General features: G+C 47.4%; 1 protein-coding gene across 1 annotated transcript in view; it reads right to left on the bottom strand.

The window, feature by feature from the left end:
* Nucleotides 1-8,368, bottom strand: part of LOC112238726 (glutamate receptor ionotropic, NMDA 2C-like) — a gene marked incomplete at its 5' end in the record, with an annotated part of 59,583 nt that extends 51,215 nt beyond the window's left edge. Inside the window, 3 exons of the mRNA XM_042305229.1 lie at nt 7,717-7,797; nt 8,005-8,141; nt 8,239-8,368. Of these exons, the coding sequence (XP_042161163.1) occupies nt 7,717-7,797; nt 8,005-8,141; nt 8,239-8,368 (348 nt within the window). The remainder of the gene's footprint in view (nt 1-7,716; nt 7,798-8,004; nt 8,142-8,238) is intronic.
* Nucleotides 8,369-23,575: the final 15,207 nt, after the last annotated feature.

The following is a 23,575-nucleotide window of genomic DNA, read 5'->3' as shown; positions in this document are numbered from 1 at the left end:
AAGGAGATAGAGAGAAGGAGAGAGAGAGGGGGAGATAGAGAGAAGGAGAGAGAGAGAGGGAGATAGAGAGGGGGAGAGAGAGAGAGCGGGAAGGAAGGAGATAGAGAGAAGGAGAGAGAGAGGGGGAGAGAGGGAAGAAGAGAGAGAGTGGAGTAGAGGAAGAGAAAGAGAGAGAGGGAAAGGGAGAGATAGAAAGGGAGAGAGGGAGAAGAGAGTGAAGGAGAACGAGAGAAAGGGAAAAGAGTGGGACAGAGAGAAAGAGAGGGGTAGAGATAGGGAGATTGTAAAATATGATAGAGTGATAGGTGTGGTAGGGAGTCTCTGCTCCCTAAAGGGTCTAATTGAATGTTTAAATCCCCCTAAGTTTGATGTCCACGCCCCCATGGAAATAAAATTTGCATAATAAAACAATCCCCATTCAAATCTGTTGCATTGGATGCGTCTCAATCCGCCTGTGTCGCACTTCCGCATCTGCAGTGAAAGTTGACAGATCTGGAGCTGTGTTTGTCAGGCCATGAGACATCCCGATAATCGGCCTTCTCACCAACTCGTCTGTAGCGTCCGAACGGTTTGGCCTAAAATAATATTATGACCCCTCTATGGAAAGATGAGACTCTCACAAACACGATGGTGTTCTCCGACCTTCACAAGTGTCAAGAGACTCTCTGAAGTCGGTACAGCCCATCTGGTGAGTTCTGTTCGAACCGTTTGGGCTACCCGCCAAAAGTCTAGAAACTTTCCCAGAATTCCCAGATTTCCAGGACTCACCAGGACAACCCGGATTTATGGAAATCCTAGGAAATGTACTAGAATTTTGCAACCCTACCTGCAAGTCACATTATGCTAGCCTGCAAGTGATGAGTAATTATTATTGAAATCCAGCCAGAGTTAGTATATAAAAAAAAATATAAAAAATATCTAAATCAAATGTTATTTGTCACATACACATGGTTAGCAGATGTTAATGCGAGTGTAGCGAAATGCTTGTGCTTCTAGTTCCGACAATGCAGTAATAACCAACGAGTAATCTAACTAACAATTTCACAACTACCTTATACACACAAGTGTAAAGGGATGAAGAATATGTACATAAAAATATATGAATGAGTGATGGTACAGAACGGCATAGGCAAAATGCAGTAGATGGTATCTAGTACAGTATATACATATGAGATGAGTAATGTAGGGTATGTTAACATTATCTTACATGGCAACAGATAACATGTGTATTCACTCACAACCTGTATTCACTCACAACCTGTATTCACTCACAACCTGTATTCACTCACAACCTGTATTCACTCACAACCTGTATTCACTCACAACCTGTATTCACTCACAACCTGTATTCACTCACAACCTGTATTCACTCACAACCTCATTCATAATGACTACCAGGGTTCAGAACAGTGTGAGGAGACGACCTGTATTCACCCACAACCTCATTCATAATGACTACCAGGGTTCAGAACAGTGTGAGGAGACGACCTGTATTCACTCACAACCTCATTCATAATGACTACCAGGGTTCAGAACAGTGTGAGGAGACGACCTGTATTCACTCACAACCTCATTCATAATGACTACCAGGGTTCAGAACAGTGTGAGGAGACGACCTGTATTCACTCACAACCTCATTCATAATGACTACCAGGGTTCAGAACAGTGTGAGGAGACGACCTGTATTCACCCACAACCTCATTCATAATGACTACCAGGGTTCAGAACAGTGTGAGGAGACGACCTGTATTCACTCACAACCTCATTCATAATGACTACCAGGGTTCAGAACAGTGTGAGGAGATGACCTGTATTCACCCACAACCTCATTCATAATGACTACCAGGGTTCAGAACAGTGTGAGGAGACGACCTGTATTCACCCACAACCTCATTCATAATGACTACCAGGGTTCAGAACAGTGTGAGGAGACGACCTGTATTCACTCACAACCTCATTCATAATGACTACCAGGGTTCAGAACAGTGTGAGGAGACGACCTGTATTCACCCACAACCTCATTCATAATGACTACCAGGGTTCAGAACAGTGTGAGGAGACGACCTGTATTCACTCACAACCTCATTCATAATGACTACCAGGGTTCAGAACAGTGTGAGGAGACGACCTGTATTCACTCACAACCTCATTCATAATGACTACCAGGGTTCAGAACAGTGTGAGGAGACGACCTGTATTCACTCACAACCTCATTCATAATGACTACCAGGGTTCAGAACAGTGTGAGGAGACGACCTGTATTCACTCACAACCTCATTCATAATGACTACCAGGGTTCAGAACAGTGTGAGGAGACGACCTGTATTCACTCACAACCTCATTCATAATGACTACCAGGGTTCAGAACAGTGTGAGGAGACGACCTGTATTCACTCACAACCTCATTCATAATGACTACCAGGGTTCAGAACAGTGTGAGGAGACGACCTGTATTCACCCACAACCTCATTCATAATGACTACCAGGGTTCAGAACAGTGTGAGGAGACGACCTGTATTCACTCACAACCTCATTCATAATGACTACCAGGGTTCAGAACAGTGTGAGGAGACGACCTGTATTCACCCACAACCTCATTCATAATGACTACCAGGGTTCAGAACAGTGTGAGGAGACGACCTGTATTCACTCACAACCTCATTCATAATGACTACCAGGGTTCAGAACAGTGTGAGGAGACGACCTGTATTCACTCACAACCTCATTCATAATGACTACCAGGGTTCAGAACAGTGTGAGGAGACGACCTGTATTCACTCACAACCTGTATTCATAATGACTACCAGGGTTCAGAACAGTGTGAGGAGACGACCTGTATTCACTCACAACCTCATTCATAATGACTACCAGGGTTCAGAACAGTGTGAGGAGACGACCTGTATTCACTCACAACCTCATTCATAATGACTACCAGGGTTCAGAACAGTGTGAGGAGACGACCTGTATTCACTCACAACCTCATTCATAATGACTACCAGGGTTAGGAACAGTGTGAGGAGACGACCTGTATTCACTCACAACCTCATTCATAATGACTACCAGGGTTCAGAACAGTGTGAGGAGACGACCTGTATTCACTCACAACCTCATTCATAATGACTACCAGGGTTCAGAACAGTGTGAGGAGACGACCTGTATTCACTCACAACCTCATTCATAATGACTACCAGGGTTCAGAACAGTGTGAGGAGACGACCTGTATTCACTCACAACCTCATTCATAATGACTACCAGGGTTCAGAACAGTGTGAGGAGACGACCTGTATTCACTCACAACCTCATTCATAATGACTACCAGGGTTCAGAACAGTGTGAGGAGACGACCTGTATTCACTCACAACCTCATTCATAATGACTACCAGGGTTCAGAACAGTGTGAGGAGACGACCTGTATTCACTCACAACCTCATTCATAATGACTACCAGGGTTCAGAACAGTGTGAGGAGACGACCTGTATTCACTCACAACCTGCATTCATAATGACTACCAGGGTTCAGAACAGTGTGAGGAGACGACCTGTATTCACTCACAACCTCATTCATAATGACTACCAGGGTTCAGAACAGTGTGAGGAGACGACCTGTATTCACTCACAACCTCATTCATAATGACTACCAGGGTTCAGAACAGTGTGAGGAGACGACCTGTATTCACTCACAACCTGTATTCATAATGACTACCAGGGTTCAGAACAGTGTGAGGAGACGACCTGTATTCACTCACAACCTCATTCATAATGACTACCAGGGTTCAGAACAGTGTGAGGAGACGACCTGTATTCACTCACAACCTCATTCATAATGACTACCAGGGTTCAGAACAGTGTGAGGAGACGACCTGTATTCACTCACAACCTCATTCATAATGACTACCAGGGTTCAGAACAGTGTGAGGAGACGACCTGTATTCACTCACAACCTCATTCATAATGACTACCAGGGTTCAGAACAGTGTGAGGAGACGACCTGTATTCACTCACAACCTGCATTCATAATGACTACCAGGGTTCAGAACAGTGTGAGGAGACGACCTGTATTCACTCACAACCTCATTCATAATGACTACCAGGGTTCAGAACAGTGTGAGGAGACGACCTGTATTCACTCACAACCTCATTCATAATGACTACCAGGGTTCAGAACAGTGTGAGGAGACGACCTGTATTCACTCACAACCTCATTCATAATGACTACCAGGGTTCAGAACAGTGTGAGGAGACGACCTGTATTCACTCACAACCTCATTCATAATGACTGCCAGGGTTAGGAACAGTGTGAGGAGACGACCTGTATTCACTCACAACCTCATTCATAATGACTACCAGGGTTAGGAACAGTGTGAGGAGACGACCTGTATTCACTCACAACCTCATTCATAATGACTACCAGGGTTAGGAACAGTGTGAGGAGACGACCTGAACCATTTAAACTGGAACAACCATTTCAGTAACGAGGGCAAAAAAAATGATTGGATTAGTTAAAAAATATATATATATTTATCTCTCAATAGATCAATCAATGTACATGCAAAAACACAGATAACGATTCCAAAACATCAACCTGCAGTAGTGAATGCTGGGGGAAAAAAGGTGAATTTGTTATCATCACTTATTTTTTTAAATGTAGTTGTGACTTCTCATTTGGTTTTGAATCAGCACCACAGAGACATTTGAAGTAATAATGACTTTTCATTGACTTTGATTTCAACTTACTAAAAGTATTTGAGTTACAAAAAAATCCCTGGGGTTTAGGGTGTCGGCTACAGCTTCATATAGACACCAGACAACAGCTCCGTCAGTCTCTTTGATGGCTTTCTATGTACATTCCCATCCGCGCAGAGTTCTGATTAACAGACAGCCGCTAAAACCCCTGACAGGATTATTAACGTAGGGAGCAGAGGTATACGCTTCACTCCTCCCACAGACACGCCCACTGTGTTGTATCTCAAAGCCCTGTTCAATCTGAGCATCAGGCTAGCCATGGGCACGTGTGTCAGTGAGAGAGCGTGTGTGTACAGTGTGTGTGTGTACAGTGTGTGTGTGTGTGTGTACAGTGTGTGTGTGTGTGTGTGTGTGCGCGTGAGTGTACAGTGTGTTGGTGGGAGCCGCTGTCGGTACTATAAATACAGGGTGTTGATAACAGGTGTTAACGCCTCACATCTCTTGGGTGAGGAGAGGGGTGGTGGGTGGGGGGGAGATAGAAAGGAAGAGGAGGGGAACGTGGGAAAGTGAGGGATAAATTAGGGACAAGGGGAGGGACAACGTGAGAATAAAGGAGAGATGGTGAGGAAAGGGTGAGGTTCAGTCGAAACTGTAGCAGTCAGGCTACTTCAACGATTACAGAACCTGAAGTAATCTGATGATCGATCATCTTTCTACACTCGAACCATCGTGCTCAAGCGCGTCTATCAGAACACGTTACTGTGAAACACTGTACACATCATCATGGTAGAATGTGTCTGTATTGATCTGTGTAGGGATGACTGAGTAAGTGAGGTATAGATCATTCTCAGCATTTCTCTGCTCTGTCGAAATGTTTCCAAGCAGAACAACTCTTTCTCAGCTGTGATCTGATACTGGTCGATGGAGAGGAGGGAGAAGACATATTTCTTGTTCTGATCTCTGCCCTGTGCTATTTGTTTAGAAATAACTCCCACATTTAACTACAGACTGGTGTTAAACTGCAAGTCTGCAGAGGTGATGTGGTGTTGCATTGCTGTCTGAAGTGGTTTGAGTTGGTACCCTATACAACAGGGGTTATCAAATCTTACCCTATGACGTCCGGATGACTGCTAGTTTTCTGTTCTACCTGGTAATTAACGGCACCCACCTGGTGTTCCGGGTCTAAATCAGTCCTTGATTAGAGTGGAAGAATTTACAAAAGCAGTGGAACAGGCTTCGAGGTCCAGATTAGAATTTGAGCGATCCCCCTCTCCGTCATTCGACGTCGCCGGTTTACTAAACCACCCATCCTGGCAACCATCGTTACGTGCACCTGCTCCTCATGATGAGGCACACCTGGACTCCATTTCCTCTCTCATTACCTCCCCTATATCTGGCACTCACTTAGGTATATTCCCCAGGCAGTATTGATGTTGTTTCATGCCCGTACGCTACTCTTGTTTCTTGTATTGGTCCATGTTTATTGTATTATTAAACTCACCACTTGCTTCCTGACTCCCAGGGTCTACATTACAGAATACTGCCTCAACAAATGGAAGCAACAGGCATACCTACTTCCTCAACACCACAACCAGCTGGTACAACTGGGGGAGGCTTTGGAAGAGGTTCTTCACAATCTTCAACGTCTCGAACGAGAGGCGTTGCCTTCAACTAGCGTTACTATGCCACCAGCCGACCCAGCGAGCCAGCACACCAGTCCATTCAGCAGTCCGCCCAGGTCAGCGATGCCCGTTTGTCCCTCCCAGATAAATATGACGGCACCACTTCTAAATGTTGTGGCTTCCTACTCCAGTGTTCCCTCTATTTTGCGCACCAGATAGGAGCCCCCACTAACTGAGTGGTCCAAGGTTGCCACGGTTATTTCTCTGCCGACTGGTGGGCGTTGGTGTGGGCCATGGCCGTCTGGGAGAGAGGAGGAGCTGGATTCGTATGAGGGGTTCGTGGCTCTGTTCAGAGGTGTCTTCGATCATCCACCGGAGGGCAAAGAGGGGGGTGAGCACCTATTCCAACTACGGCAGGATGACCAGATCGCTGCCAAGGACTCGCTCACCTTCCAGACTATAGCAGCATCCAGCGGATGGATTGAGCTGACACGTCGTACGCTATTCAGAAGAGGACTGCGCGAGAATGTCCAGACGAAACTGGCATGTCGAGACGACAACCTCTCCTTGGACGCACTCATCACGATAACCTACTTCGGGAGAGTCGGTACAATCATCGCTTCTCTCCCTCCCCCAGTGACCACTCTGTATCAGAGCCTGAACCCATGGAGGTAGGGGTCACAAGCCTCCCCGCGGCTGAACAACTCCCAGCGTTTACGTTACAGCTATACAGATGTAGTATCTGACAATTAATCCTGTTATTATTATGTGGATTATAATTCATCAACATTTCTGTAGGTGTTGATACATTTTTCGTAATTTTTCTTCTGAAATGTCAAAATGAAATTTACAAACTCTAGAAGGCTTTTTAAAACTAAAATACATTACAAGTTTACAATTCCTGCTATGCAGAAATATTCTCAGGAATAAAAGAGTGATCAAATTAAGATCCTACATCTGTAGGCAATTTGTCTCACCTTATAGAGATGGGTTTTAGTGGGGTACTACAGTGTGTGGCAGGCTATGGTTACTTGTTTCAGTGGTGTAAAGTACTTAAGTAAAAATTATTTAAAGTACTACTTAAGTAGTTTTTTGTGGTATCTGTACTTTTCTTTGCTATTTCTATTTTTGACAACTTTTACTTCACTACATTCCTAAAGAGAATAATATACTTTTAACTCCATACACTTTCCAGCGTACCCTTTTACTTTTGATACTTAAGTATATTTTAGCAATTGCATTTACTTTTGATACTTAAGTACACTTAAAACCAAATACTTTACCTCAAATATAATTTTACTGGGTGAGTTTTACATGAGTCATTTTGTATTAAGGTATCTTTACTCAAGTATGACAGTTGGGTACTTTATCCACCACAGGGCAGTTTGAGAATGGGTACAGCATTATGTTACCTTGTGAGGTATGACAACGGCAGATCCTCCACTGATGCCAATGATGGGTAGAGCTGTCTGAGTCGACAGGAAGTCCAGGATCTGAGCCACTTCTGCCACCTTGGAGACAACACATGCTTTTATTAGGTCCCATCAGAGACAGACACACAGCACTTAACAGATACAGGATGTTACCACCTCCTCTGCCGTCTCATATCTATCCCGTTTTTTTATCCCCAAAGAAGAGAGGTCAGTATCTGAGCTAACCTTCCACCTTGGTTGTCATGATTGATTGATTGATTGACAGACCTGAGGTCCAGCTCCTGATCCCACATCGTCCTCGAACACGACTCCATGCAGTTTCTCTGTGGCCATGGTTTGACAGAGACGCGTCAGCAGGGCCCGAGGGTTGGTGTCATTAACCAGAACAGTGACCGGGTTCACCTCTGGGAAGAAGAACAAGAAGAAGAACTCCAAAGTGGATATAGTAACGATCACATAAGGATTAGCGTAAAGAACATACAAACTGGTAAATGTTCATACCTAGGGGAAGATCAGCGAAGTTCTCTCTGCTCAAACGACCCCTGACCTCATTCTGGTAAGCAGAGCCACTGAACATTACTGCTACATTAATAGAAGGATGGAGGATGAGAGGACGGGAGAGGAGGGGAGAAAGGGAGGAGAGGAAGAGGATGAAGCGGAGGAGGAAAGGAAGAGGCTGTCCTGGAAGAAGACCCATTACTGCCTGGAGAGGAGGAAGAGGAGTACAGAGAGAGAAATAGATGAGAGGAGAGAATGATATAAGGAGAGGAAGAGGAAGTGAGGGTGGGACAGAGGGGTCAACGAGAGGGGAAGGAGGTGAGAGGAGGAGAGAGGGGTCAAAGAGAGGGGAAGGAGGTGAGAGGAGGAGAGAGGGGTCAAAGAGAGGGGGGGAGGAGGTGAGCGGAGGAGAGAGGGGTCAAAGAGAGGGGAAGATGGTAAGAGGGGGGAGAGAGGGGTCAAAAAGAGAGGGGAAGGAGGTGAGAGGAGGAGGGAGGGGTCAAAGAGAGGGGTAAGAGGTGAGAGGGGGGAGAGAGGGGTCAAAGAGAGGGGAAGGAGGTGAGAGGAGGAGAGAGGGGTCAAAGAGAGGGTGAAGAGGTGAGAGGAGGAGAGAGGGGTCAAAGAGAGGGGGAAGAGGTGAGGGGGAGAGAAAGGGGGGGTTGGAGAGGGAGAGGAGGGGATGGTGGGACAGAGGTCAACGAGAGGGGGAGAGAGGAGAGAGGGGGAGGGAGAAAAGGGGTTTGGAGAGGGAGAGGAGGGGATGGTGGGACAGAGAGGTCAACGAGAGGGGGAAGAGGAGAGAGGGGAGGGACAGAGAAAAGAGGGGGGTTGGAGAGGGAGAGGAGGGGATGGTGGGACAGAGAGCTCAACGAGAGGGGGAAGAGGTGAGAGGGGGAGAGAAAGGGTGGGTTGGAGAGGTAGAAGAGGGGATGGTGGGACAGAGAGGTCAACGAGAGGGGAGGAGGTGAGAGGGAGAGAGAAAGGGTGGATTGGAGAGGTAGAAGAGGGGATGGTGAGACAGAGAGCTCAACGAGAGGGGGAAGAGGTGAGAGGGGAGAGAAAGGGTGGGTTGGAGAGGTAGAAGAGGGGATGGTGGGACAGAGAGGTCAACGAGAGGGGGAAGAGGTGAGAGGGAGAGAGAAAGGGTGGGTTGGAGAGGTAGAAGAGGGGATGGTGGGACAGAGGTCAACGAGAGGGGGAAGAGGTGAGAGGGAGAGAGAAAGGGTGGGTTGGAGAGGTAGAAGAGGGGATGGTGGGACAGAGAGGTCAACGAGAGGGGGAAGAGGTGAGAGGGAGAGAGAAAGGGGGGTTGGAGAGGTAGAAGAGGGGATGGTGGGACAGAGAGGTCAACGAGAGGGGGAAGAGGTGAGAGGGAGAGAGAAAGGGTGGGTTGGAGAGGTAGAAGAGGGGATGGTGGGACAGAGGTCAACGAGAGGGGGAAGAGGTGAGAGGGAGAGAGAAAGGGTGGGTTGGAGAGGTAGAAGAGGGGATGGTGGGACAGAGAGGTCAACAAGAGGGGGAAGAGGTGAGAGGGAGAGAGAAAGGGTGGGTTGGAGAGGTAGAAGAGGGGATGGTGGGACAGAGAGGTCAATGAGAGGGGGAAGATGTGAGAGGGAGAGAGAAAGGGGGTTGGAGAGGGAGAGGAAGGGATGGTGGGACAGAGAGGTCAACGAGAGGGAAGAGGTGAAGAGGTGAGAAAAGGGGGGGAGAGAAAGGGTGGGTTGGAGAGGTAGAAGAGGGGATGGTGGGACAGAGAGGGGGAGAGGGGGAGAAGGGTGAGAGGGAGAGAGAAAGGGTGGGTTGGAGAGGTAGAAGAGGGGATGGTGGGACAGAGAGCTCAACGAGAGGGGGAAGAGGTGAGAGGGGGAGAGAAAGGGGGGTTGGAGAGGTAGAAGAGGGGATGGTGGGACAGAGAGGTCAACGAGAGGGGGAAGAGGTGAGAGGGAGAGAGAAAGGGGGGGTTGGAGAGGTAGAAGAGGGGATGGTGGGACAGAGAGGTCAATGAGAGGGGAAGAGGTGAGAGGGGGAGAGAAAGGGTGGGTTGGAGAGGTAGAAGAGGGGATGGTGGGACAGAGATGTCAACGAGAGGGGGAAGAGGTGAGAGGGAGAGAGAAAGGGTGGGTTGGAGAGGTAGAAGAGGGGATGGTGGGACAGAGAGGTCAACGAGAGGGGGAAGAGGTGAGAGGGAGAGAGAAAGGGTGGGTTGGAGAGGTAGAAGAGGGGATGGTGGGACAGAGAGGTCAACGAGAGGGGGGGGGAAGAGGTGAGAGGGAGAGAGAAAGGGTGGGTTGGTAAGCAAGAAAATAAGAACACTAGTCAGACATGCAAGCAGCTTCATTCTCATGACAATAATAACACCACGTAATCCTACAGTCTCGTGACAATAATAACACCACGTAATCCTACAGTCTCGTGACAATAATAACACCACGTAATCCTACAGTCTCGTGACAATAATAACACCACGTAATCCTACAGTCTCGTGACAATAATAACACCACGTAATCCTTCAGTCTCGTGACAATAATAACACCACTAAATCCTACAGTCTCGTGACAATAATAACACCACGTAATCCTTCAGTCTCGTGACAATAATAACACCACGTAATCCTACAGTCTCGTGACAATAATAACACCACGTAATCCTACAGTCTCGTGACAATAATAACACCACGTAATCCTACAGTCTCGTGACAATAATAACACCACGTAATCCTTCAGTCTCGTGACAATAATAACACCACGTAATCCTACAGTCTCGTGACAATAATAACACCACGTAATCCTTCAGTCTCGTGACAATAACAATAAACGTAATCCCAGTCTCGTGACAATAATCCTAATCAGTCTCGTGACAATAATAACACCACGTAATCCTACAGTCTCATGACAATAATAACACCACGTAATCCTTCAGTCTCGTGACAATAATAACACCACGTAATCCTACAGTCTCATGACAATAATAACACCACATAATCCTTCAGTCTCGTGACAATAATAACACCACGTAATCCTTCAGTCTCGTGACAATAATAACACCACGTAATCCTTCGGTGCATTTTTTGAAGCATGATCTATTGTTCTTTCTCTCCTTTCTAGTTCATTACACACACAGCACACACACACCCCACCACTGACAGTCTGCTAGCTGGTGTGGTATAGCTAGACCCGACAGGTGTAAAACTGTCCTGTTCTTTAGTGTGTGTGTGTGTGTGTGTGTGTGTGTGTGTGTGTGTGTGTGTGTGTGTGTGTGTGTGTGTGTGTGTGTGTGTGTGTGTGTGTGTGTGTAATCCTCTGTAATCCCTTTTTCTGTTTCATGACTGTGATCACCTCTTCATCTTCACACCCTCCTGCGTCGATGACACACACACACACACACACACACACACACACACACACACACACACACACACATACACACACACACACACACACAGCTGTGTGCACAGCTGCTTTGACACCAGTGCCTTACCTATATCAGACATTAACACTAATCTAGCCCTGCTCTACACAGCCAGGTCATCCGTGAAACAAGTCAGTATTTGACATCTCGCGATAGAAAGTAATTTTTGGAATTTTTGTTTTAAGCCTATTTTAACCCTTAACCCTTACCTTAACCATTCAGAGTTAGTGCCTTACCTTAACCTTTCAGAGTTAATGCCTAACCTTAAGATTTTGGAGTTAAAGCCTAAATTTACCATTAAAAACTTCTACATTTGACATTTGAGAAGCATGGATGAATGTCTGATTCTGACGGGGGACTGTGAAAGCTTGTTGGTTTTACAAGATGTAATCTGGAAACACACTCAAAGTCAGTACTCACACACACTCACTCTCAGTATTCACACACACTCACTCTCAGTACTCACACACACTCACTCTCAGTACTCACACACACTCACTCTCAGTACTCACACACACACTCACTCTCAGTACTCACACACACTCACTCTCAGTACTCACACACACTCACTCTCAGTACTCACACACACTCACTCTCAGTACTCACACACACTCACTCTCAGTACTCACACACACACACTCACTCTCAGTACTCACACACACTCACTCTCAGTACTCACACACACTCACTCTCAGTACTCACACACACTCACTATCAGTACTCACACACACTCACTCTCAGTATTCACACACACTCACTCAGTACTCACACACACTCACTCTCAGTACTCACACACACACTCAGTACTCACACACACTCAGTACTCAGTACACACACTCACTCTCAGTACTCACACACACTCACTCTCAGTACTCACACACACACTCACTCTCAGTACTCACACACACACTCACTCTCAGTACTCACACACACACTCACTCTCAGTACTCACACACACACTCACTCTCAGTACTCACACACACACTCACTCTCAGTACTCACACACACTCACTCTCAGTACTCACACACACTCACTCTCAGTACTCACACACACACACTCACTCTCAGTACTCACACACACTCACTCTCAGTACTCACACACACTCACTCTCAGTACTCACACACACTCACTCTCAGTACTCACACACACTCACTCTCAGTACTCACACACACTCACTCTCAGTACTCACACACACTCACTCTCAGTACTCACACACACTCACTCTCAGTACTCACACACACTCACTCTCAGTACTCACACACACTCACTCTCAGTACTCACACACACTCACTCTCAGTACTCACACACTCACTCTCAGTACTCACACACACTCACTCTCAGTACTCACACACACTCACTCTCAGTACTCACACACACACTCACTCTCAGTACTCACACACACTCACTCTCAGTACTCACACACACTCACTCTCAGTACTCACACACACTCACTCTCAGTACTCACACACACTCACTCTCAGTACTCACACACACTCACTCTCAGTACTCACACACACTCACTCTCAGTACTCACACACACACTCACTCTCAGTACTCACACACACTCACTCTCAGTACTCACACACACTCACTCTCAGTACTCACACACACTCACTCTCAGTACTCACACACACTCACTCTCAGTACTCACACACACTCACTCTCAGTACTCACACACACTCACTCTCAGTACTCACACACACTCACTCTCAGTACTCACACACACTCACTCTCAGTACTCACACACACTCACTCTCAGTACTCACACACACTCAGTACTCACACACACTCTCTCAGTACTCACACACACTCACTCTCAGTACTCACACACACTCACTCTCAGTACTCACACACACTCACTCTCAGTACTCACACACACTCACTCTCAGTACTCACACACACACACACTCACTCTCAGTACTCACACACACTCACTCTCAGTACTCACACACACTCACTCTCAGTACTCACACACACTCACTCTCAGTACTCACACACACTCACTCTCAGTACTCACACACACTCACTCTCAGTACTCACACACACTCACTCTCAGTACTCACACACACTCACTCTCAGTACTCACACACACTCACTCTCAGTACTCACACACACTCACTCTCAGTACTCACACACACTCACTCTCAGTACTCACACACACACTCACTCTCAGTACTCACACACACTCACTCTCAGTACTCACACACACTCACACTCAGTACTCACACACACTCACTCTCAGTACTCACACACACTCACTCTCAGTACTCGCACACACTGACTCTCAGTACTCACACACACACTCACTCTCAGTACTCACACACACTCACTCTCAGTACTCACACACACTCACTCTCAGTACTCACACACACTCACTCTCAGTACTCACACACACTCACTCTCAGTACTCACACACACTCACTCTCAGTACTCACACACACTCACTCTCAGTACTCACACACACTCACTCTCAGTACTCACACACACTCACTCTCAGTACTCACACACACACTCACTCTCAGTACTCACACACACTCACTCTCAGTACTCACACACACTCACTCTCAGTACTCACACACACTCACTCTCAGTACTCACACACACTCACTCTCAGTACTCACACACACTCACTCTCAGTACTCACACACACTCACTCTCAGTACTCACACACACTCACTCTCAGTACTCACACACACTCACTCTCAGTACTCACACACACTCACTCTCAGTACTCACACACACTCACTCTCAGTACTCACACACACTCACTCTCAGTACTCTCAGTACTCACACACACACTCACTCTCAGTACTCACACAAACTCACTCTCAGTACTCACACACACTCACTCTCAGTACTCACACACACACTCACTCTCAGTACTCACACAAACTCACTCTCAGTACTCACACACACTCACTCTCAGTACTCACACACACTCACTCTCAGTACTCACACACACTCACTCTCAGTACTCACACACACACACTCACTCTCAGTACTCACACACACTCACTCTCAGTATTCACACACACTCACTCTCAGTACTCACACACACTCACTCTCAGTACACACACACACTCACTCTCAGTACTCACACACACTCACTCTCAGTAGTCACACACACTCACTCTCAGTACTCACACACACTCACTCTCAGTACTCACACACAGTCACTCTCAGTACTCACACACACTCACTCTTAGTACTCACACACACTCACTTTCAGTACTCACACACACACTCACTCTCAGTACTCACACACACTCACTCTCAGTACTCACACACACTCACTCTCAGTATTCACACACACTCACTCTCAGTATTCACACACACTCACTCTCAGTACTCACACACACTCACTCTCAGTACACACACACACTCACTCTCAGTACACACACACACTCACTCTCAGTAGTCACACACACTCTCAGTACTCACACACACTCACTCTCAGTACTCACACACAGTCACTCTCAGTATTCACACACACTCACTCTCAGTACTCACACACAGTCACTCTCAGTACTCACACACACTCACTCTCAGTACTCACACACAGTCACTCTCAGTACTCACACACAGTCACTCTCAGTACACACACACACTCACTCTCAGTACTCACACACTCACTCTCAGTACTCACACACAGTCACTCTCAGTACTCACACACAGTCACTCTCAGTACTCACACACAGTCACTCTCAGTACACACACACAGTCACTCTCGGTACTCACACACACTCACTCTCAGTACTCACACACACTCACTCACTCTCAGTACTCACACTCACTCACACTCAGTACTCACACACACTCACTCTCAGTACTCACACACACTCACTCTCAGTACTCACACACAGTCACTCTCAGTACACACACACTCACTATCAGTACACACACACACTCACTCTCAGTACTCACACACACTCACTCTCAGTACACACACACACTCACTCTCAGTACTCACACACACTCACTCTCAGTACACACACACACTCACTCTCAGTACACACACACACTCACTATCAGTACATACACACACTCACTCTCAGTACTCACACACACTCACTCTCAGTACACACACACTCCCTCCCTCAAACTCCTGCCAGGTCACTCACTGACTTTGAAATAGGACATCCATCCAGGTTCCCGAGGACATTGGGAGATGCCTTTAAAACCCACCACTAGGGGGCAAAGGTGAGCGCTATTACCATCAGGTAGGGTTGTGGGCGGGGACGAGCATGCTTCAGTTCGGCTGTGGGTTAGCAGAAGTTGGCTTGCCAAACCAAACGAGTGTGCTCGCAAGCTCCCGATTAGCTGGTCATAGCCATCTACGGCCAAACAATATCACCCCGGAGCAGTAGAGGGCGATCAGCTGGTCTTAGCCATCTACGGCCAAACAATATCACCCCGGGGCAGTAGAGGACGATCAGCTGGTCTTAGCCATCTACGGCCAAACAATATCACCCCGGAGCAGTAGAGGGCGATCAGCTGGTCTTAGCCATCTACGGCCAAACAATATCACCCCGGGGCAGTAGAGGACGATCAGCTGGTCTTAGCCATCTACGGCCAAACAATATCACCCCGGGGCAGTAGAGGACGATCAGCTGGTCTTAGCCATCTACGGCCAAACAATATCACCCCGGGGCAGTAGAGGACGATCAGCTGGTCATAGCCATCTACGGCCAAACAATATCACCCGGGGCAGTAGAGGACGATCAGCTGGTCATAGCCATCTACGGCCAAACAATATCACCCGGGGCAGTAGAGGACGATCAGCTGGTCATAGCCATCTACGGCCAAACAATATCACCCCGGGGCAGTAGAGGACGATCAGCTGGTCATAGCCATCTACGGCCAAACAATATCACCCCACGGCAGTAGAGGACGATCAGCCGGTCTTAGCCATCTACGGACAAACAATATCACCCCACGGCAGTAGAGGACGATCAGCTGGTCTTAGCCATCTACGGCCAAACAATATCACCCCGGAGCAGTAGAAGGCAATCAGATGGCAATAGAAATCTCCGGCCAAACAAGGAAGTGACGACACACCCAAACAAGGAGTGTGGAAGAATAAAACAGTGTACGCAGAGACACTTGACTGGCGGGAAAAAGTAATTTGTGCCGGGAAAAAGTAATTTGTGCATATTGCCTGGGATCTACTACATGTGAGGTGCATAGAAACACATACAATAGGCCAGATACGGAGACAGAGAAGATGCCCGCTACAGGTCCACTATAGTGGATGTAGGGGTGTACAGCCGAGAGAGATATGGTGGAGTGTTTCAGGAGAGTTCTTTTGGGTCCAAACTGCTACAAAGATTTACCACCACCAGCTGGATTTACTCCTGCCAGCTGCCCTGCCAGTTAGCACAACGCCAGGTACGTTTCCTTGGAGATGCAGTTTCCCCCTACATGAGAATCCTATGCGCCCTTATCCAGGTACTGTATGTTGATAGAATCAATGTAACTTTTTCTGTTTCTAATTTCCCTTGTTACTGCATACAGTACATGTATGGAACCTCTATATGAGAAGTGCAATTTTATCCAGGCTTTTGGAATATGGCTACTGGAAAATGGTATGTTTTTATTTACCAAATATATACATATACATATATATCTGACATTCGGTTGTTACCTCTCGTTCACAGGTGTCTATGTCAATGAACCTGGGCGTACCTGGAACTACCACCACTCTCAGACAATGCATTGGGCATCATGGCTGCAAGGATGAGGACTCTTGATGGATGTACATGCTCAGTTTTTTGTGTGCACTGTGAACCAATAAAGTTTTAATCTTGTTAATAAAATTAAACCTGATTCTGGGATGTCTCTGTTATTTAGATTGAAGTGCACCACCAGTAAAGCTGATAGAGTCTGTGGCACACAGCTCTTCTCTACATAGTCAGCATATGATGTTCAAATAGAATGCATTGAAACACCTAGTATTGAGATAAAGAAATGCAAGCAGATTTTTTTTTCAGCACACAAATAAACCTTTATTCTTGCTTCTGAAAGTAAAACCACAATACAAACGTGTCTGCTGAGAACAGACGTGTAAACAAGTGTCTATGCAGTAAAATGTGTCAGAGTAGCTACATATTTCAGAACAATAGTAAAATAGCAGACATGTAAATAACAAAAGTGTCTTTGGAGTAAAAGAAAAGTATTAAGTTGTTCGGCCCATATCTTCTTCCTGAAGTCATGCATGAACTCGTGCAGCTGGGGTCAAATTCCTCCCAGAGTTTTGGCGCGAGTTCATCCAGGAAATCAGCTATAGGTTCCAGGACCCTGTGGAGAGGATGACGAGAGGGCGGGGGGGGCATTAGGAGTGTCTGGAGAACCGTGTGCATAGTGAGGAGAAGAGGAGAAGTGAAGAGGGGAAACATTAGGAGTGTCTGGAGAACCGTGTGCATAGTGAGGAGAAGAGGAGAAGTGAAGAGGGGGAACATTAGGAGTGTCTGGAGAACCGTGTGCATAGTGAGGAGAAGAGGAGAAGTGAAGAGGGGGAACATTAGGAGTGTCTGGAGAACCGTGTGCATAGTGAGGAGAAGAGGAGAAGTGAAGAGGGGAAACATTAGGAGTGTCTGGAGAACCGTGTGCATAGTGAGGAGAAGAGGAGAAGTGAAGAGGGGAAACATTAGGAGTGTCTGGAGAACCGTGTGCATAGTGAGGAGAAGAGGAGAAGTGAAGAGGGGAAACATTAGGAGTGTCTGGAGAACCGTGTGCATAGTGAGGAGAAGAGGAGAAGTGAAGAGGGGAAACATTCGGAGTGTCTGGAGAACCGTGTGCATAGTGAGGAGAAGAGGAGAAGTGAAGAGGGGAAACATTAGGAGTGTCTGGAGAACCGTGTGCATAGTGAGGAGAAGAGGAGAAGTGAAGAGGGGAAACATTCGGAGTGTCTGGAGAACCGTGTGCATAGTGAGGAGAAGAGGAGAAGTGAAGAGGGGAAACATTCGGAGTGTCTGGAGAACCGTGTGCATAGTGAGGAGAAGAGGAGAAGTGAAGAGGGGAAACATTAGGAGTGTCTGGAGAACCGTGTGCATAGTGAGGAGAAGAGGAGAAGTGAAGAGGGGAAACATTAGGAGTGTCTGGAGAACCGTGTGCATAGTGAGGAGAAGAGGAGAAGTGAAGAGGGGAAACATTAGGAGTGTCTGGAGAACCGTGTGCATAGTGAGGAGAAGAGGAGAAGTGAAGAGGGGAAACATTAGGAGTGTCTGGAGAACCGTGTGCATAGTGAGGAGAAGAGGAGAAGTGAAGAGGGGAAACATTAGGAGTGTCTGGAGAACCGTGTGCATAGTGAGGAGAAGAGGAGAAGTGAAGAGGGGAAACATTAGGAGTGTCTGGAGAACCGTGTGCATAGTGAGGAGCAGAGGAGAAGTGAAGAGGGGAAACATTAGGAGTGTCTGGAGAACCGTGTGCATAGTGAGGAGAAGAGGAGAAGTGAAGAGGGAAACATTAGGAGTGTCTGGAGAACCGTGTGCATAGTGAGGAGAAGAGGAGAAGTGAAGAGGGGAAACATTAGGAGTGTCTGGAGAACCGTGTGCATAGTGAGGAGAAGAGGAGAAGTGAAGAGGGGAAACATTCGGAGTGTCTGGAGAACCGTGTGCATAGTGAGGAGAAGAGGAGAAGTGAAGAGGGGGAACATTAGGAGTGTCTGGAGAACCGTGTGCATAGTGAGGAGAAGAGGAGAAGTGAAGAGGGGAAACATTAGGAGTGTCTGGAGAACCGTGTGCATAGTGAGGAGAAGAGGAGAAGTGAAGAGGGGAAACATTAGGAGTGTCTGGAGAACCGTGTGCATAGTGAGGAGAAGAGGAGAAGTGAAGAGGGGGAACATTAGGAGTGTCTGGAGAACTGTGTGCATAGTGAGGAGAAGAGGAGAAGTGAAGAGGGGAAACATTAGGAGTGTCTGGAGAACCGTGTGCATAGTGAGGAGCAGAGGAGAAGTGAAGAGGGGAAACATTAGGAGTGTCTGGAGAACCGTGTGCATAGTGAGGAGAAGAGGAGAAGTGAAGAGGGGAAACATTAGGAGTGTCTGGAGAACCGTGTGCATAGTGAGGAGAAGAGGAGAAGTGAAGAGGGGAAACATTAGGAGTGTCTGGAGAACCGTGTGCATAGTGAGGAGAAGAGGAGAAGTGAAGAGGGGAAACATTAGGAGTGTCTGGAGAACCGTGTGCATAGTGAGGAGAAGAGGAGAAGTGAAGAGGGGAAACATTAGGAGTGTCTGGAGAACCGTGTGCATAGTGAGGAGAAGAGGAGAAGTGAAGAGGGGGAACATTAGGAGTGTCTGGAGAACCGTGTGCATAGTGAGGAGGGAAAAGGACAACAGAAGAGAGGAATGGAGATCAGAATAAATGTCACGCCCTGACCTTAGAGAGACGTTTTATTTCTCTATTTGGTTAGGTCAGGGTGTGATTTGGGGTGGGCATTCTATGTTGTTTGTTTCTATGTTTTGACCGGGTATGGTTCTCAATCAGGGACAGCTGTCTCTGATTGGGAATCATACTTAGGCAGCCTTTTTTCCTTTTGGTAGTTGTGTTCATTAATGCATGTATCGCCTTACGGAGCTTCACGTTCATTTTGTTGGCGACATTGCAAAAATAAAGGAAAATGTACGCTCACCACGCTGCACCTTGGTCCTGTCATTTCGAAGAGCGTGACATTAAAGTATTGTATTTAATTATTTACCTTTGGGACAAGCTGGTGACTCGGTGCATTGCGTTCTCCAGATATTGAGATACGTCTTCAATCTTTTGTGGCATCACTGAGGAACAGGCCAGTGGAGTAGGTCTTGGAGGTGGGCCCAGGATAGAGCTTCCCAGGTCCCACATGTTTCTAATTTTGGGGGAGATGGGCTAGGGGTTGATCATCAGTCAGTACTCTGGGGGCAGAGGTAGTGTTTGGGGCCGGTGAAGAGGCAGTGCTGGGGTGCAGAGAACTAAAACAGGTACTGTCTCCATTCGCTGGTTTTTGTCCATGAAGATAAAAAAACAGTAGAGGGCTATTTAGTACACATATCCAAAACATGAATGAACATCAAATATAAGTAACCAAGACTACAATAGACTATATAATGTTGCAAACATTTGGGTAGAGTTGAGTACGCCTGGTCTTGCTACTCAACTCTGCTCAAAAGTTTGCAACATTTTGACTAGCTGGACCTTGCTACCAAACTTTGACTGTGTTGTTACCAATGTTGGAAGCTTATGATTTACCTTCTATGACAAAATTATGTTTGATCAAAAAGTCTTTAGTTTAGTTGGTTGGTTTGCTTTCCCTGCACTAGTATGCTGCTAGGCTAGCTTGAGACTTTCCCTGCACTAGTATGCTGCTAGGCTAGCTAGAGACTTTCCCTGCACTAGTATGCTGCTAGGCTAGCTAGAGACTTTCCCTGCACTAGTTTGCTGCTAGGCTAGCTAGAGACTTTCCCTGCGCTAGTTTGCTGCTAGGCTAGCTAGAGACTTTCCCTGCACTAGTATGCTGCTAGGCTAGCTATAGACTTTCCCTGCACTAGTATGCTGCTAGGCTAGCTATAGACTTTCCCTGCACTAGTATGCTGCTAGGCTAGCTAGAGACTTTCCCTGCACTAGTTTGCTGCTACGCTAGCTAGCCACTAGCCAGCCAAGTAGCTAGAGCTATGTTAGCAAAACATGGCTACTCTTTTCATTGACTCCAATAGAAGAAAAAAAACATACCCCATCCTTTGGTGAAGACGACATGTTGCTTTCAGTCTTCCCATCCCAGTCTTCACGTGCCGAACAAGCCATACACAATATTTCTGGAGTAGCCTTTCCATCGGCATCTCCACTGTGGAGTAGCCTTTCCACCGGCATCTCCACAGTGGAGTAGCTTTTCCACCGGCATCTCCACAGTGGAGTAGCTTTTCCATCTGCATCTCCACAGTGGAGTCGCCTTTCCATCTGCATCTCCACAGTGGAGTCGCCTTTCCATCTGCATCTCCACTGTGGAGTAGCCTTTCCACCGGCATCTCCACAGTGGAGTAGCTTTTCCATCTGCATCTCCACAGTGGAGTCGCCTTTCCATCTGCATCTCCACAGTGGAGTAGCTTTTCCATCTGCATCTCCACAGTGGAGTCGCCTTTCCATCTGCATCTCCACAGTGGAGTAGCCTTTCCATCTGCATCTCCACTGTGGAGTCGCCTTTCCATCTGCATCTCCACTGTGGAGTAGCCTTTCCATCTGCATCTCCACTGTGGAGTAGCCTTTCCACCGGCATCTCCACTGTGGAGTATCCTTTCCATCTGCATCTCCACAGTGGAGTCGCCTTTCCATCTGCATCTCCACTGTGGAGTAGCCTTTCCACCGGCATCTCCACTGTGGAGTATCCTTTCCATCTGCATCTCCACTGTGGAGTAGCCTTTCCATCTGCATCTCCACTGTGGAGTAGCCTTTCCACCGGCATCTCCACTGTGGAGTATCCTTTCCATCTGCATCTCCACTGTGGAGTAGCCTTTCCACCGGCATCTCCACTGTGGAGTAGCCTTTCCACCGGCATCTCCACTGTGGAGTAGCCTTTCCACCGGCATCTCCACAGTGGAGTAGCTTTTCCATCTGCATCTCCACAGTGGAGTCGCCTTTCCATCTGCATCTCCACAGTGGAGTCGCCTTTCCATCTGCATCTCCACTGTGGAGTAGCCTTTCCACCGGCATCTCCACAGTGGAGTAGCTTTTCCATCTGCATCTCCACAGTGGAGTCGCCTTTCCATCTGCATCTCCACAGTGGAGTCGCCTTTCCATCTGCATCTCCACTGTGGAGTAGCCTTTCCATCTGCATCTCCACAGTGGAGTCGCCTTTCCACCGGCATCTCCACTGTGGAGTCGCCTTTCCATCTGCATCTCCACTGTGGAGTAGCCTTTCCATCTGCATCTCCACTGTGGAGTAGCCTTTCCACCGGCATCTCCACTGTGGAGTATCCTTTCCATCTGCATCTCCACAGTGGAGTCGCCTTTCCATCTGCATCTCCACTGTGGAGTAGCCTTTCCACCGGCATCTCCACTGTGGAGTATCCTTTCCATCTGCATCTCCACTGTGGAGTAGCCTTTCCATCTGCATCTCCACTGTGGAGTAGCCTTTCCATCGGCATCTCCACTGTGGAGTATCCTTTCCATCTGCATCTCCACTGTGGAGTAGCCTTTCCACCGGCATCTCCACTGTGGAGAGCCTTTCCACCGGCATCTCCACTGTGGAGTAGCCTTTCCACCGGCATCTCCACTGTGGAGTATCCTTTCCATCTGCATCTCCACTGTGGAGTAGCCTTTCCATCTGCATCTCCACTGTGGAGTAGCCTTTCCACCGGCATCTCCACAGTGGAGTAGCTTTTCCATCTGCATCTCCACAGTGGAGTCGCCTTTCCATCTGCATCTCCACAGTGGAGTCGCCTTTCCATCTGCATCTCCACTGTGGAGTAGCCTTTCCATCTGCATCTCCACAGTGGAGTCGCCTTTCCACCGGCATCTCCACTGTGACCCTTGTTTCTTTTCTTTGCCTTTGCTTGACAAACTTGTCGCAAACCGTACCCCACTTTTACAAACAACTGGTTGGGTCGGACCCCCAGAGTCTCCGCAATCTACCTCCATGAATTGGCTAGAATCGTACTGGTGAAAGGTACATGTGTACCTCCTCGGTTAATCAATGCTCGAAGTTGTCCGTTCGCCATGTTGAATCCATACTGAGTTTCGGGCTGAATTGACAAAAAGCAGAAACTCAAGTCACCCGTAAAGTTTGCCCGAACAGCTGACAAAACCCTAACAGAACTCCAAAACTAACAAAAACGTCACAAAATATCAACATAATATATGCACGAACTGTACTAAACTGTTTTGGTTGGGAAGCATGTGGCAGTGAGCTCCGGCTTTAGAGGGTCTTGTGTTAAATCTGAGCTCTTCTTTTTTTATCCCTAAATCC

Source organism: Oncorhynchus tshawytscha, linkage group LG24, assembly GCF_018296145.1.
Source record: "Oncorhynchus tshawytscha isolate Ot180627B linkage group LG24, Otsh_v2.0, whole genome shotgun sequence".
Classification (NCBI taxonomy): Eukaryota; Metazoa; Chordata; class Actinopteri; order Salmoniformes; family Salmonidae; genus Oncorhynchus; species Oncorhynchus tshawytscha.
The sequence above is the reverse complement of the archived record's forward strand: the minus strand, read 5'-3'. Positions and strand labels throughout refer to the sequence as shown.